Source organism: Ornithodoros turicata, chromosome 5 (assembly GCF_037126465.1).
Source record: "Ornithodoros turicata isolate Travis chromosome 5, ASM3712646v1, whole genome shotgun sequence".
NCBI classification, from domain to species: domain Eukaryota; kingdom Metazoa; phylum Arthropoda; class Arachnida; order Ixodida; family Argasidae; genus Ornithodoros; species Ornithodoros turicata.
Window position 1 is genome coordinate 81737294 of NC_088205.1, and position 15228 is coordinate 81752521.

The window sequence follows — 15228 nt, forward strand, 5'->3', positions numbered from 1 at the left end:
TCAACTGTTCTATATATTTTATTTTCCGAAAGAAAGGGACTACTAATTGCACGCTTCATGTCGCTGCCACGCTTTAATTGTGCAAAATATTGTGCCTAATTCACTTTGGCAACCTACAGCCCAACTTGTGCTTCCAAATTCACTGTTTAACTTCGCAGCACTTTCTCCTTTCTGAAACGGTCCTCGTCTGCTTTCTTCCAAAGAGACCTTCTATGTCCTCAACAGTCTTCGGGCATCCCGCTGTCAAAACTTCGGGCCCGTTTTCCGTAATCAGCACGTCGTCCTCGATCCTCATCCCTACGCCCCGGAATTTTTCCGGAACCTTGTGGTTCGACTCTGGGATGTAGATCCCTGGAAATTCAACAATAAGGGTTGAAGAATTCAACTTCTCTGCTTTTTTTTTTCCCTCCCCGCTTACCTGGTTCTACGGTGACCACAGCTCCGGGAGGAAGTTTGATACCACGTGGAATTAAAGGCGTGTCATGGACATCCATCCCGAGGTAATGTCCCACATGATGAGGACAGAACTGATATGCCACCTAAGCAATCATGTATTGTGATGTGAGTAATGTTCAAGTGCACATGCACTGATAACACCATCTTCATCAATATGGTGGCACGTTACAAGTCACCTAGATATGTTGTCCTCCACTGAGCATATCATGTACAGAGTGCCATGTGCTTGAGGTTTCAGTGAACAATAACGGACTATCAAATGTCCAAAAATAATCAATAAGACTCACCACTGTGGTGTCACTAGTGAATATTTATGATCCTTAGCATAATATTGCTCTATCACAAACACACCATTTGGGTGAAAAATGTAAGAAATGAGGGTTTAGCAACAGATTGTTTTGTATTTCTATTTCTCATTAGCATAAAAATCAGTTTCTGTTGCACACATTTCATACAAAGTTCTGCCCCTGCGTTTTAACGTAGCAGCAGCCTGATTATTGTTTTAAACATTTCCAAGTAAATTGAAAAAATTAGTAAAAAAACAAAACATCATATAGAAGACATCTCTTCCATCAGGAAACTAACCTTTGACAATTCTTCTTTGGGCGTGGAAGCTGAAATGGCGCCTGCTTCCTGTAACCTATTTCCAAGCAGGTCGCACATGGCATGAAAAAGGCTGTCTAATGAGATTGGTTCGTGCAGCATCTTCAGCAGTTGTTGCTGAACATCTAGCAGCAACTCGTACAGCTCCCTGTGGCCCTCGCTGAAGTTTCCGCTGACTGGCCATGTACGGGTGAGGTCACTCGCATAGCCGTGCAGCTCGCAACCTTATTGAAACAGTATGTGGATAAGATACCAAACCTTATCGAAACAATACGTGGATAAGATACCAAACCTTATCGAAACAATACGTGGATAAGATAAGAAACCTTATAGAAACAATATGTGGATAAGATAAGAAACCTTATCGAAACAATACGTGGATAAGATAAGAAACCTTATAGAAACAATACGTGGATAAGATAAGAAACCTTATCGAAACACTACATGGATAAGATAAGAAACCTTATCGAAACACTACATGGATAAGATAAGAAACCTTATCGAAACACTACATGGATAAGATAAGAAACCTTATCGAAACAATACCTGGATAACATAAGAAGCCTTATCGAAACAATACCTGGATAACATAAGAAGCCTTATTGAAAAAACACACGAAAGTGGCGCAGATCAACTGAAATCCTTACATAATTTTGTAATACATCGAACATTCCACAAAACACATGATTCTGAGGAAAACAGCATGTTCCGTGAGACATGGCAGATTCTGTAAAATTTTGCGGAATTGCAGAAAGCTAGGGGCTCTAAGCGTCATGTTGTAACCACTGCATGTTGAACTGCCAAGCAACAGCACTGATGCACGAAAATGAAAGTACTGGCAGCACATATTCAGCAACATAAATAGTGCACATGCTCAGTGAAAGTAAAAATATTATTGAACACAGGAGGAGGCAAGCAAGCTGGTAGGTATTCGAAGAGAGGAACATGACGTTGAATCAGATGATGGTAAGTAGGAACTTGATCCCTACTTCCCATTCTCTATCTCAAGGTCATGTTCCCACATTCTGAAAAATATTCTTGTCGTTTCACAACACTACATGTATTCATGAACTTGCGGCATATTCACCTGCATCCATCAACACCATAGCACCATCTTCAATCTTCTGATCATTTGCGATGTAGTGAATAACGTTAGCCCTGTTTCCTCCGGCAACCACGGGCGGATACGCCAGGCGTTCTGCGCCGCGGATCCGACACTCAAACTCCATCTTTGCGTGCAACTGCGCCTCGGACACCGTTGGATGTGACGCCCTCATTACCTCGGACATCGCCTCGCCCGCAATTCGACAGCTCCGTCGCAGCAGTTCCGCCTCGGCTGCGGACTTAGTCAGCCGCAGCCTCTGAATCAACATTCGCGGGGATTCGACGACGACTCTTCCTTTGAAATCGTTGACTAGATCGTGCATGGCCTCTTGAGCACGAGAGAAGGTCGGCGCCATGTGATCGTACCAGAGCATGGTCGATGCCTTTTGGGATAGGAGCGATGCACAGAATGATTCAAAATCGTCCATTGCGTAACCATCATCCACACCCAAAAGTTCAACTGCGCCGTCGGCACCACATCGCGGACCGTCCCACAGTTCCGCGTGCGGGTCCTTTTTCGGGACGAACATGATATTTTTTGTCGTGTTGGTTTCAAAGTTTGTGTGGATGAGAAGAATGCTGTCAATTTCCTGAAAACCACTGAGGTAAAAAAAATCGGAGTTCTGTCGGAACGGGTACGGTATCTTGTCCGACATGTAGGTCTTGGTTGCAGATGGCACAATGATGGCATGGTTCTTGATTTGAGCGTGCTGTGTCTTGGACGTGGAGCAGAGTTGACGGATGTTCTCCACGAGTCTCCGTCGTCTGCTCTGATACTCCTCCTTCTGGATCCCGGGAGTAACTTCGCCCTTGCGGAGTAAGTGCGGGTGGGTCTCCGCCGTTGGCTGTCCGTAGAGTTGAGGCGTGTGCGATGCAGTCCGAGACTGTGCCACTGCGGCCTGACAGAAACGGCAGGTGCTAGTACGGGTTGTCTCCGTGGCGACTGCAAATATGACAACACTGTTAATTTGTTAATGTACTACAGCATCGGTCACCCCTGCATATAAATGCGAGCATACAGCGTTTACATAATTCGTACAAGCAGTGTTAGAGTTTTCGCGAAGTGCAGCATTGGGCTAAAAAAAGAAGAAAAAGACGAAGAAATACATACATACATATTTAAGACAGCTTTATACAGATACTCGAAGAACGACATTTATGAATAACATTTAACTCGAATAACATTTATGTGGTTGCGTTTCGTAGTGTCTGTTGCATCAGCTGTTCCAAGCGCTTCGCTCAGCGGCGAACACAATCGCCTCCATGTATCCAAATCCAAATCATCCAAACCAAGAGAAGCGGGACGTGAGAGAGATTTCGTATCTTCACATCTGCTGCTCGGGATGTAAAGACCATGTATCGAATCAAGGACTCACCACGGAGCGTATAGAACATCTTCAAAGTCCACATAGTTCTGTTGTGAAACTAGGAACAGAATTAAAGATAAATAGCACCGGTCAGAAGCCACACCGTCCTTGCCGCCACTTGCCTCTGCCCGATGGCAGACATATTGGACACCGCCAGCACGCCTATCGGGCGAAAACGTAATGCGAAATCGAAACCAAAGATAACGTGAGCTTTGAGCCATACTTCGAGTTACCCGAGTTACCGGCCAAATGCGGTAACTGGCACAGGCTTTCAGTTGTTTCAATGCTTTTCAATTGGACCTTTGCAGAGACTATTTGACCCAGGGATGTGCGTAGAATTTTTATCTCAGTTCTTATTAACTTTTTTAAACATTTATTATTTGTTATATTATGCTTTACTCTTTCCTCGGGTTACCATTAGGGGCGTGCCTTCTCGAAAGTGACGAACAGTTCATCTGAGACAGTAATATTGACAGTAATAGACACATATATGTGAAAATGAGTCATTTTATGGTATTCCTCATTTGAGCCCTGGTCAATGACAGGTTTAATCTTTCAAGGAACTAAACTAGGCCAGACACCACCACAGACCCCAAACTCAGCCACCGCTTGCATAATCCTCTTCTGTTTAATTATTTAATTTATGCTGATGATATACAGACAACCCGAAGAAGAAGCTCGCGCGTGCGACGGCCTTCTGTGGCACATCGCCGTCCATGAATCTGTTTTTCCGATTGAGGAACTGGACTTTTTCATCGGTCATTAGAAGGTGAATTAAGCCATGTCCTCCAGCTCGGACACCTTCAGGCCTTTCGCAACTTACTTCGCGAAGCCAAAGGGTTACAGCTACGTTCCAACAGAGGAGTCCAGAAGAGGACTGACCGTCAAGATCAAGCAGGTCCTCCAGGAGTGGCGGAGACGGAAGGGACACCTCTCTGTAGTGCCGGAAAAGGACATCGAAGTGGCAGGTCCTACAGTGGTTTCGACGTGACGGGACTTGGAAAAAAATACTGAAAAGTGGCGTTTTATTATTTTCGTGCATTAATGTATTCGTAAATTCGTGATGTTGTAATAACAGCGCGGAAACAAACCGTGACGTGTGCGTCTCAACTTCGATCTACCGTGAATGTCTGTGAGGATCCGTATGTACATTTGGTCATTACTACAAAAATGAAGACAGGTTAACCAAGTTTTCGATCATTCACAAAGGTATTTTAGATACGTTCTTCCTCCCAACGAGTGCTCTATGTCACTCAATTATCAATCAATGGAGAAGCGCAGAAGTTCCGTTGCATCTCATGAAGAGGCACACACCGCGGCTAGGAGCGCACAGCCCAGTGCGCTTCTAGCCGGTGTCTGCTTCGTCGTCTGCTACTCTGTAGGTATTTTTGAAGCGTGATGTGGGCAAGCTTACGCTTGTTCCATCCTACAGTTGGCAATACAGGTCAGCTTAAATTAATACTTACCTTTCATTACTAAATTCTTGTAAGTGTGGTTGTTTCGTTTCTTCTGTCTCGGGCATCTCGGGGGGTTTCATTTTTCATGCCTCTCCTCTGGCCACACTGGGTGAGAGAGAGCGCGCGCGGAAGACTTGTTTACTTGTATTGCGGTGATATTTTTGTTGTTATCCAGTTACCTCGACTGCCAAAAATGGTTTTATGGGTTGACAAACATCGACCTACGAGCTTGGCCAAACTCGATTATCACAAGGAACAAGCTGTCTATTTGAAGAAACTGGTGAGTTGGTATAGCATCACTTGTTACATGCGCGCCTGAACCAAACCCATAGCCTGCCATAGCTTCGTGCTAACGTTCCCAAATTCCACTGTACAGGTTCATACCGGTGATTTCCCACACTTGCTCGTGTACGGACCGTCAGGAGCTGGAAAGAAAACTAGGATCATGTGCCTCCTGCGTGAAGTGTACGGGGCCGGTGTGGAGAGGCTCCGCATCGAGCACCAGAACTTTGTGACGCCTTCGAAAAAAAAGATCGAAATCACAACTATTGCGAGTAACTACCATATAGAAGTGAATCCCAGGTACCTAAGGCGCTAGGAAATGCATATCTTCGAGAATAGCAGTAATAAAAAGATTTCTTTTACCCTTTCCAGCGACGTAGGTATTTATGATCGTGTAGTCATACAGGAACTGCTGAAAACTGTTGCCCAGGCACAACAACTCGAAAGTAGTGCACAAAGAGAGTTTAAAGGTGGGTTATTTCGAGTCCTGTGTCAAAAATAACTAAACGAAACTTCTTTATTGCTCGCACGCAACAGTGGTCATACTCGCCGAAGTTGACAAGCTTACAAAAGACGCCCAGCACGCCCTCAGGCGCACCATGGAAAAATACATGGCGACATGCCGTCTGATTCTTTGCTGCAACTCCTGCAGCAAGGTGATTCCTGCCATTCGCAGTCGGTGTTTGGGAGTCAGGGTTGCAGCTCCGTCGATAGACGAAGTAAGCTCACCCCGCGGCACAGGTAACTTGGTGTACGCGACAATTTCTCATCGATCGTTTCTCATAGGTTGTAGGTGTGCTGAACTATGTCTCGAAGAAGGAAGGTATCAACCTTCCCGAGAGCCTCGCTCAAAAGATTGCAGTGGCAAGCAGTCGGAACATGCGCCGTGCCATTCTCATGTTGGAGGCCTGTCGCGTCAAGCAGTGAGTTTGTGGTAGAGGGCGCCACATTTTTTTAGCATTTTCTGCTCGGTTTATCATTAAAGGGGCACCAAAGTGTAAAAATTTATTCTTTTACAATTAAGGATCATGTCACCTTGACAATACAAAGGCAGTCTTGAGCAGCGACTAAGTTACAAGTAACTTGTAACTACAGGTTTTCCCGCCGATTTTAATCCAAGCGCCATAGAAATTAATCCATGTGCCCTGCAAACTTTATGGGTCATGGATTAATTTAGCTGGCACTTGGATTAAAATTGCTGGGAAAACCTATAGTTACTGCTTTCTGTTAAAGTAACTGTAAAATGTAACCAAGTTAGTCGGGTACTGCAATATTTTCCACGCATCGGTTCCCTGACATTTTGTTGTGGATTCAGGTACCCTGCAGGATGGTCTTAAACGACCTCCCACCATGATGTTAAGACCTTTTGGAAATCATCCGTTTATAACACGGTATAAGTGTGCTAGAACAGTATGTGTGCTAAAACGTTTTTTTAGTTACGTTTATTCCGCTTTTCTTCTTCAAAGGCAACTGTAAACTAAGTTACTTTGATGTGGTAACTGTAGCTATAACTAGTTACATTAAAAAAAAAGAGTATAACAAGCTCAGTTACTATTTTTGCAGGCTAACACTAACTTAGTTATTTTTCTGGAGTAACTTACAGCAGCAGTTCTAGCCACTTGAAACACTATACTATTTCTAGGTACCCTTTCTCAGCAAATCAGGAGGTATGTCAGCCAGACTGGGAAATATTTCTAAGGGACACGGCGAACATGATTGTGCAAGAGCAGAGTCCAAAGAGGTACGGGCGTGAGGATATCCCTGCACGCTTTTGATGTGCAAAAAATGCAATGTTATGTCATCAAACACTCACTAAAATGTACGTTGCTATTAGGCTATTTGAGGTTCGAGGACGTCTCTACGAACTCCTGGTACATCTGATTCCGTCAGATGTCATTTTCAAGGTAGTAGAGTTCAATTCAATTTCACGTCCTTATATTAGGCAAATTGAAATGTAGCGGTTTGTTACATCATGTTCGACCATTTTCACCGCAGCAATTGCTAAGGGAACTGGTGTCCAACTGTGACGGTCAACTCAAAGGACAGGTGACTGCCCTGGCTGCTCAGTACGAACACAGACTTCAGTTAGGAAGCAAAGCAATCTACCATCTGGAAGCCTTTGTGGCAAAGTTTATGTACATCTACAAAGCTTTCATCGAAGAGAGCACATCTGGATTCTTCTGATTATGGTCTCAGAATGAGGTGATTCATTGTGTACAGTTAAGGAAGTAAATGGCACTCTGTTGTATTATGCGATGCTCTTTTCTTTTCTTTTTCTTCTTGTGGCTCAAATGTTGCTTTGTATGTACATCTACAATCTCAAAAAAGTTATAGTCCCCGTCAGAACTGTGTAATACTCGTATAGTCCGATTTTATCCTATTTTACAGCTCCTGAAATAAAACCCCAGATTTTTATCTTCAGTTTAAAAAAAAAGAAAACATGGAAACATCCCAAGTTTACACTGCATAAACGTAGCTGTGCCTGTGTTAGTTTTTTCTTTTCTATTGTTTGTTCATTTTATTATAGTTTACAGTTTTACTGTACACATTAACTGATGTGTGCACGTAGACTTCATGATTCAGTAGACCACTCCAGGTTAACAGTTAATACAGATACAGTCCATTTATTTACATGGCACGTTTCATCTTGTACACAATCATCATATTATATTTATATACCTTTCAAAATGTGCATTCACAATGTAACATTCCAGCTATGTACAAAACATTACACAGCTGCACACACTTCATGGCAAGCCCTAATACTTTCAGGTGCAGGGTCGAGATTGTCTCCCACGACAAATTTACTCCGCGGGTAAGAGATGATGTTTGGCAGCATGAGATTTAAGTACTGTGAAATGGGGACGTTGTGCTTGGCGGGTGGTTGTGAGGAACCCCACCGGCTCAATTCAGGGGATGATGATGAGTGGTGAAGCTGTGCAGGTTCCTTAGGTGGTGATGTACTGGTGGTGGTGGTGGTGTAGTAACTGCGCTCCTCTGTGTGAGAGAAGAAAGGGGGGTTTCAGTTAGAATAATATTTCACTGATTTTAACATTTGGTATTATACTTCTGATAAGAGTATTAGCTTTTTATCTCCCGTATCTACATGATCATTCAGTTATTTGATGCAACTTGCATTTTACTGCAAATCATAACTACTGCCTCCACTGTTATAGTTGTCATTACAGGGAGGAGGGACGAAAGTACAGGGTGTCCAGTGATAAACTTCACAGTTTCTTTTTCACTTCCAGTAATGCCAAATTCCTTTCAAATGTAAAACTGAGGTCATGTTTTCTGTTTTAATTTCAATGGCAAAAGCCTGGAGGAGACCTTGCACAATTATAGAGCAACTAGGAGTTTATTTGCATGCAAATGTGTTTCTGCAAATTCCCACAAGAAGCAACACCAAGTTCTCAGTATTACTCTACGCGTATTTATTTTTCTGTCGCATAGGTGCACCTGGTAACTCCACAACAGTTTTCGGGCAGTATTGCCCTTACAAATACATGTAGCTTTGAAATTAAACTACTAGCCCTATAGTTGTTTTACCACATAACATGATTCCACCAGGATTCTTGCACTCAAAGCAGAAAACAAGACTGCGAGACAAGTAAACATTACAGGAGGCAAACAAACAACCGTAAGGGTTATTTTTAGACATTCTGCGCTTTGATGTTGGCTAGATATTGCCTCTAGCCCAACTATGATATCTACTCAGGACACAACTTACCTGGCTCAGCCGATTCTGGAACAGATGAGGGTGTTTCGGGTTCTACAAAATGCAAAATGGTTGTACAATGTAACAACAAAAGCGTAACTCTTTACACATATACCAACTATTTTTATACACTCCGCACTAGTACTATGTTCCAGAAAGCCCTACCAAAATACTGAGGTAGTTCTTTGAGTGCTGCCGCAGCCACTTCATCGCCTGCAGAAGCTGCGTCCCTGTAATGTTGCGCCGCAGCCTGCAGGTCGCGTCCCACTCCGAGCCCTTTCTCGTAGCAGTAGCCCAGGAAGTACGAGGCGTCCGCATCCTGACATTGAAACGGTGGGCAAGTTGGGCGAGGGAAGATATGTGCAGGGTTGCTAACCTTTTTCTTAGCCGCTTCCCTGAAGAGCGGCAAGGCTTTCTCCCAGGCACTCTGGTGGAAGTAGTGTTGTCCCATGTACGTTTTGGCCTGGAAGCAGTAAGATGTTGACTGCCATAAAAGTTACTGAACTCGTTTACGGCCATCTCAAGGACTTAGATGTGAAACTGTATGAACTTCCTAAATTAACCGTGTATGCATATTAGAGGGCAGCTCTGTGTGTAGTCTTTTTGTCAGTGTTCTCTCTTTTCTTTTTTTTTTCTCTCCCTCTCGCTACTTGTTTCTTTTTACTCCATCCCTTTGAAGGGCACTAAAAGCGCACAAAATTCTTCAGCATCTTGAAAGCACTCTGAAGCCACTTATCCCTTTAGTGTGCCTTACCTGAGGAACACCCAACACTGACGCTTTCTTGATAAGTTTCACGGCCTTTTCCGGATCTCGACGTAGTCCGCCTCGTCCGTCCAAGTAAAAGATTCCGAGGTTGTACGTCGCCAATCCGTGACCATCCAGTGTAGCCTCGCGGTAGTGATATGCGGCCTAGAAATCAAAGACGCATAAAACTCCGTAAGACCCCGTCGCGGAACGCATCTCGGGGGGTCCTAACCCTGGCCTCGTCCGCAGCGACGCCGGTCCCGTTCTCGTAGCAGACGCCGAGGTTGTAGTGCGCGCTGCTCACACCGAGCGCCGTTGCCCTTTCGAAGTGTTCCACGGCCCTCGTAGCATTTGAGGGATACAATTCCGTCCCCGTCAGGTTTTCTAGCTGGCCGAAGTATTCCCTCGTTATCTGCTCCAGTTGCTCGCCCGGTTTCTGCGGGTGTCAAGGCACACATCAATTAGTCCTGCGTCTGACTTACGACACCTGGTGAGATGGTAGCACCGATGGCCTTAAATGAAATAGCCTCAGTAAAGGCCGTGAAGTTTCAACGTTTCAAAGTTTCAACGTTGTGCTTGTGGTGGGTGCATGAGCACAGTCTAAAAACTTTTTTAGCTACAGATTTTCCCGGCAATTTTAATCCGAGTGCCAGCTAAATTAATCCACGTGCCATGCAAACTTTATGGGGCATGGATTAATTTAGCTGGCACTTGGATTAAAATTGCTGGGAAAACCTGTTGTTCTGTGTCCATCAACGATAATTAAACGAGAGTGAACCAAAAATATTGAATGTTATGTAACGAGGTGTAATTTTGAGGTAAAAATGCTCCGAGTAATTTCTGCTTGCACCTTTTATCGTTACTGTGTCTGTCGGTAACTCTGGTTCCCTGTGCCTATCACCCTGACAGACGTTGGCCAGTAATTAAATCGATCGATTAATTGATAACAGAAGCGAGCAAATAAAAAAAAAAAAGCAGAAACAATCATTTTAAAGAGCAACTAGCTGATGGCATATACGTTAAGTTATACACGCGCACGACGGTGAATATCAATAACAAACAATGTTTAACGAGAGTTAAGTTTCAATGTTTTAATGTACGCTTAATTTATAGGCTCAAATTTTAATTTGAAATATATGAAAAAAAAAAGTAATTCGTAAGCATCCCCTTTGCACTTCACCTTCAAAGCCACAAGCATGACCATTCTATTAATTAATCAGACAACATTCAACTTACCAAAGACAAGTTATCCTTTGCTTCTATCGAAGTGTCTTTGCGTTCTGTTTGCAATGTCTGCTTGGGTTCATCTGGCAACACAGACTTTGATGAGCTCAATCCATTCAATGGTGATGCGAGTGCGAACTTCAGCAAGAAATTTTGCAGCAAACTGCATATGCTGAATGACGATGCTGATGATGGAGAGCAGCTGCCCTTTGTAGGTGAGGCAACCTCATTGTTGCTGGTCTGTTTAGAGTGTAGGTTTAAGTTGAGGCCGACTGTCAACAACGTCCCCTGAAGTATAGGAAGTGTCGTCAGATGTTGAATGCTCACATAGATCTCTAATATAATGGCTTAAAATGTACACGTACCACCCATCCGACTGTTTCTAAGAAAGAGAAGTCCGGTTTTCTCGCAAAATATCTGTTGTCGTTGGAAGTTTCTTTTTTGTAATTTGAATGTCCGTCGTGCTGGGTTCCAAAGGTACTAGTTGGAGTGAGCAACCTAAAAAAAGAAAAGAGTTGTAGGTATAGTAGTAGGCAACAGATGCGCAGCAGTGAGAAGGGTCTACCTGTCCTCTTTTGTTGGCTTTGCCTTCGGTCTGTAGTGCTGACACAGGCCCCATCGCGCAAAGGCTGCAACAACACAAACGGTATCATTGTGCGATTCCTATAGATTGTAATTTCAGCTACAAGTAAAGGATACGTTTTGTGCTAGTAGCAAATAGCACGTACCCCTAAAGCTACTGCTCCGCCACATCGTGCTGTCGGAGTATTGCGGTTTGCAGTGGCAACGTTATTACATTTTATTCGGGGCAACTGAGATCCACGGTTCACCTTGATCGCAATTTTCGCAACATTTCGATGTGAAAACTGATTTAGCCGCTTTAGTTTCAGCCGTACGACTGCATGTCACGCCATCTCATGCTATGACAATCCTTCATACCTTATGATTTCATGCCATGTCATTATTAAAATTTTAAACTAGTTTACAGTACATGAGACAGATGTTCTGTTGATAACCATCAAATAAGCAGCAGGAAATTCTTTACGATTTCCGATATTATGGCTTGGGCGAAACCACCTTACCCGTCATGCTTTGTTCCTCGTCCCTTTTCTTTCGGTTCCGCTTTTCTAGTTTCGCTCCTGTTCTAAGACAATTAGAACTGCGTTTTGCTCTTATCTAGCTTGAGTATATATGGAAAACAAATTAGAAGGGACAAACATGCAATATTACAGTAAGCAAGGGATGGGAGGGTGGCCGTAAGGGCAGTACTGACGCTGTCGGCTGCTTCAAAAACATGGCGGATTTGTAGTAGATATCGTAGACGTAGTTGTTGATGCTTCGCTGCTATTTGCGCTTTTTATTTGCATAAGTAGATAATTCTGTAGAGCTGCGTACATTCTTGACAGCTTCGACGAAACAAGGCAGATGATTTTTTAGACGAAATGCCAGGGAAGAGGCTGGTTGTTAAGGTAAACATGCAGAGATATGTCACAATTCGAGTCTTGGAACTAGTCTAAAACGTCATACTTCATTCATAGCACGATTATATGCGCCTTGTAGCTTGTGCGCAGGCAGAAGCAGATAATGTTGCTTCTTTTGCAGCATGCCGACACTTGACATATAGGAAGCCATATTTAGCAAGGTTCTTAAGATAAGATTTTATCGGCAGAAATTTCTGCTTTGTAACGTAGATGACTCAGAAAGCATAAAAAGGCACTGTGTTTGGAGCATGTCACGTCATGCGTATTCTTCCATCTTTTCAGGGCAGTGCAGCAGTATGCGTGACAGCAGCGCTTTTACACTATTGCGGTCATCTGGAATCAGCTGGCGTAGTCCTCATGTATCTAGGCATGGTTTCCGTAGGACTATTCTTGGGCTGCAAGAGTGTGCTTTGTACTGATGAAAAATACACTCCAGTTCTAAAGAAGCACCCAGGAAACAAAATGTTGCAACAAGTGTTCGAGGTACAGACTTGAACAGCATTTTTAGTGCACTACACACAAAGTTATATGGTGGCAAGAAACAGAAAAAAAGATCAGAAATCGGGTCTCTTAGTCAGCTGGACTCTCGCCCGTTCTCCCTATCAAAATTGCTTGGTCCCTCATCATGCCCCTGCATGTCCTCACTAATCAAAGCCTGCAAAGCGTTGGTGCACGGAAAACACGACGCAACATGGGTGGCTTTCGAGGTGCTTGTGTTCCGCCATGTTTTCTGTGTGCTCGGGCTCGTATTAGCACCAGGTTTTTCAGCCTGCATGTTCACCATTTTTCGCAGGAGAGCTGAGCAGCCGTAAGGCTATATGGCTTTTTAGGCTGGAAGCTTTTATTGCTAAATACTTCTTTATAAGTTCTAGGGCCTGACTTTTTAGGATTAAACCCGTATCCGCCCGATATTTACCCCCTAAACGAAATCCGTAAAATTCGGGTTTAACCCGAATCTACCGGAAAACATCCAGGTCGCATGGCACACTCATAAGCGTGCATGAAAATAAAGTTTGATAAACATCGCTAAACATTAGTTCCATGTTAAGACAAATTTTTATGAAACAAAAAAAAATCACCCGAATACACCCGAATTCCTGACGACAGAATATGCCGTAACGGGATTTTACCCGAATACACCTGAATTTTCGAACAAAAAATATCACCCAACATTTACCCCCCCCGAATTCGGCCAAAAATAAAACCCGAAAAAGTCGGGCCCTATTTATAACTCGTGGCATACTCACTTAACCTTTTCTGCGCTATTTGTGACCGTTTGGAGTTATAATTTTGGTACGCAATTAATTTCTTCAGGAGAAACTGAAAGAGTACAACAGGGTCATAAATCCTGTTCCAGCAAGACATCCTCCCATCGTTTTCTCAAGAGCGATCGACGCCAAGCTCAACGAGATTATCGACCTAGTCACGAGGGACTTTGTGATCCCGTGGTACCAAACTCTTGTCCCAGACCACAGATATTTCTGCGCCCTTTTGAGGTAATCCACAGTTCATTTCCTAGCTCTGTTTCGCTCCAGCTTTAATTTTCGTTCCATTTCAGAGACGAAATATGGCGAGTCTTGTGGAAGATCAAAGATCGCTGTCACAAGATGGACGACGTCAAGTTCTTCACCGAAGACGTCGTGAAAAAGATTCACGTCCACTTTCAAAAAGTCAGACTCGCGGGTTCGGGGTAATTACGCTCGAAAAACTATCAGCTTTGTGCCGCTGAATTATTTTGTGTTACCCCGAGTTACTGATGTACCGATTAATGGGGTAAAATTCGCTCAAAACAAGCTTTGGAATCGATACGGCTATATAACTACTAGTTGCACTTCGAGTTAAAGATAGGGGGCAGAGAAAAAGTACCTGCAGTGGACCTTGTTCACACTCGCGTCGTATCCTAGTGGCTATCCAGCAAAACACCCTCGGCGCGCGCTAAAGCACATGCCAGTTGGGGTGCCTTGATACTTGCGCCCTCTTTGCATAGAGGGTGCAAGTAGCAAAAGCATTGAGTATCGAGGCACCCTACAGCCGGCTCCACATTGGCGCCATCTATTGAATATAGAGGGAACCTTCCTCGGTGCCGTAAGGGTCGCGGAGAATGCGCAGAAGCGTTCTGAAAAAAAGGTCCACTGTAACTCCTTTCCCATTTTCAGAACCTAGCTGTAACTGTAACTTGGTTACATTTTAAAAGTGACTTACCCGTGGCTCTACCGGAGTTCTCCTTTGAATGTGGAATGGGTGTCCCTTGCAGGAACGGAGAGAAGCAGCCGTACGAACTTAGCTCTTTTCTCAGGACAAAGGACAGTGAACAGGACCATGTGCGCAAAATGACGGAGTTTCTGCTTGCCATTCTGCTGCCTTCGGAATACGCCCTCTGCATTTCGGTCAGACATTTGTTGCGAGAGATCTTCACCTGCCTAGGTAATGTCATAAGTCGTCTTGCTCCGATAGAGATAACAACACCGCACGGACATACACTGGCCCAAAATCCGGCCGGGTCTGTGGCATGGGTCGAGCCGGGCTGGGCAGGAATACCCGGCTGCTGGGTCAGACCAGGGTTGTGCGCTTGGGCCCGTCCGGTGCCATAGTAGGGAATGCTTCGGGTTGTATCAGAAACTAGACAGTGGCCATATTTTTGCTCTAAAATGTGCAGCTGTAGCACTCCGCTGCCACAAGGGATGTGACAGTATATCCTGCTCCCTATGCTCATGTCCACAAATATACTGTTGAACATGATGGGAATTGATGTTCTGAGGCTGGAACACATAGAAAGGACAAATACATATAC

The 15228-nt window shown here is 44.1% G+C and overlaps 4 protein-coding genes across 5 annotated transcripts in view; 2 read left to right on the forward strand and 2 right to left on the reverse strand.

Annotated features, from left to right (window-relative positions):
* LOC135394976 (sorting nexin-25-like) overlaps positions 1 to 15228 on the forward strand; it is a 115819-nt gene that overhangs the window by 90648 nt on the left and 9943 nt on the right. The window contains exons 1-5 of one of the 2 annotated variants that reach the window (XM_064626112.1): positions 12575 to 12598; positions 12720 to 12920; positions 13752 to 13933; positions 13996 to 14127; positions 14692 to 14861. In XM_064626112.1, coding sequence (XP_064482182.1) covers positions 12795 to 12920; positions 13752 to 13933; positions 13996 to 14127; positions 14692 to 14861 — 610 coding nt within the window. In that variant the 5' untranslated portion in view covers positions 12575 to 12598; positions 12720 to 12794. Of the gene's footprint in view, positions 1 to 12574; positions 12599 to 12719; positions 12921 to 13751; positions 13934 to 13995; positions 14128 to 14691; positions 14862 to 15228 lie in introns of those variants that run through there. The other variant, XM_064626111.1, reaches the window with a different exon arrangement.
* Positions 55 to 3711, reverse strand: LOC135396254 (xaa-Pro aminopeptidase 3-like). The gene is made up of 6 exons (XM_064627278.1): positions 3653 to 3711; positions 3540 to 3588; positions 2147 to 3106; positions 1042 to 1283; positions 419 to 539; positions 55 to 351 (listed from the first exon to the last, which is right to left on the reverse strand). Exons 2-6 carry the CDS (start codon positions 3571 to 3573, stop codon positions 140 to 142), a joined length of 1569 nt encoding a protein of 522 aa, XP_064483348.1. The 5' UTR covers positions 3574 to 3588; positions 3653 to 3711; the 3' UTR covers positions 55 to 139.
* Positions 4183 to 7520, forward strand: LOC135394978 (replication factor C subunit 3-like). The gene is made up of 9 exons (XM_064626115.1): positions 4183 to 4739; positions 5163 to 5267; positions 5364 to 5569; positions 5642 to 5739; positions 5807 to 5988; positions 6056 to 6192; positions 6912 to 7010; positions 7104 to 7173; positions 7265 to 7520. Exons 2-9 carry the CDS (start codon positions 5181 to 5183, stop codon positions 7451 to 7453), a joined length of 1068 nt encoding a protein of 355 aa, XP_064482185.1. The 5' UTR covers positions 4183 to 4739; positions 5163 to 5180; the 3' UTR covers positions 7454 to 7520.
* On the reverse strand, positions 7867 to 11844 carry LOC135396255 (DAP3-binding cell death enhancer 1-like). Its single transcript, XM_064627279.1, has 10 exons — positions 11685 to 11844; positions 11522 to 11585; positions 11322 to 11454; positions 10969 to 11244; positions 9965 to 10168; positions 9742 to 9897; positions 9364 to 9450; positions 9153 to 9306; positions 9000 to 9041; positions 7867 to 8266 (listed from the first exon to the last, which is right to left on the reverse strand). The coding sequence occupies exons 1-10, from the start codon at positions 11707 to 11709 to the stop codon at positions 7998 to 8000; spliced, it is 1410 nt and encodes a 469-aa protein (XP_064483349.1). The 5' UTR covers positions 11710 to 11844; the 3' UTR covers positions 7867 to 7997.

Bases quoted from the DNA above. Each gene is read 5' to 3' on its own strand.
- LOC135396254 (XM_064627278.1), bottom strand. From the start codon at position 3,573: ATGTGGACTTTGAAGATGTTCTATACGCTCCGTG. The intron at 3,107-3,539 runs GTGAGTCCTTGA...TCATATTTGCAG, and splicing joins GATGTTCTATACGCTCCGTG to TCGCCACGGAGACAACCCGT. The intron at 540-1,041 runs GTTAGTTTCCTG...ATGATTGCTTAG, and splicing joins CCAAAGAAGAATTGTCAAAG to GTGGCATATCAGTTCTGTCC.
- LOC135394978 (XM_064626115.1), top strand. From the start codon at position 5,181: ATGGTTTTATGGGTTGACAAACATCGACCTACGAGCTTGGCCAAACTC. The intron at 5,740-5,806 runs GTGGGTTATTTC...CGCACGCAACAG, and splicing joins TGCACAAAGAGAGTTTAAAG to TGGTCATACTCGCCGAAGTT. The intron at 6,193-6,911 runs GTGAGTTTGTGG...TACTATTTCTAG, and splicing joins GAGGCCTGTCGCGTCAAGCA to GTACCCTTTCTCAGCAAATC.
- LOC135396255 (XM_064627279.1), bottom strand. From the start codon at position 11,709: ATGTGGCGGAGCAGTAGCTTTAGGG. The intron at 11,586-11,684 runs GTACGTGCTATT...GTGTTGTTGCAG, and splicing joins GCGGAGCAGTAGCTTTAGGG to CCTTTGCGCGATGGGGCCTG. The intron at 11,455-11,521 runs GTAGACCCTTCT...TTCTTTTTTTAG, and splicing joins AAGCCAACAAAAGAGGACAG to GTTGCTCACTCCAACTAGTA.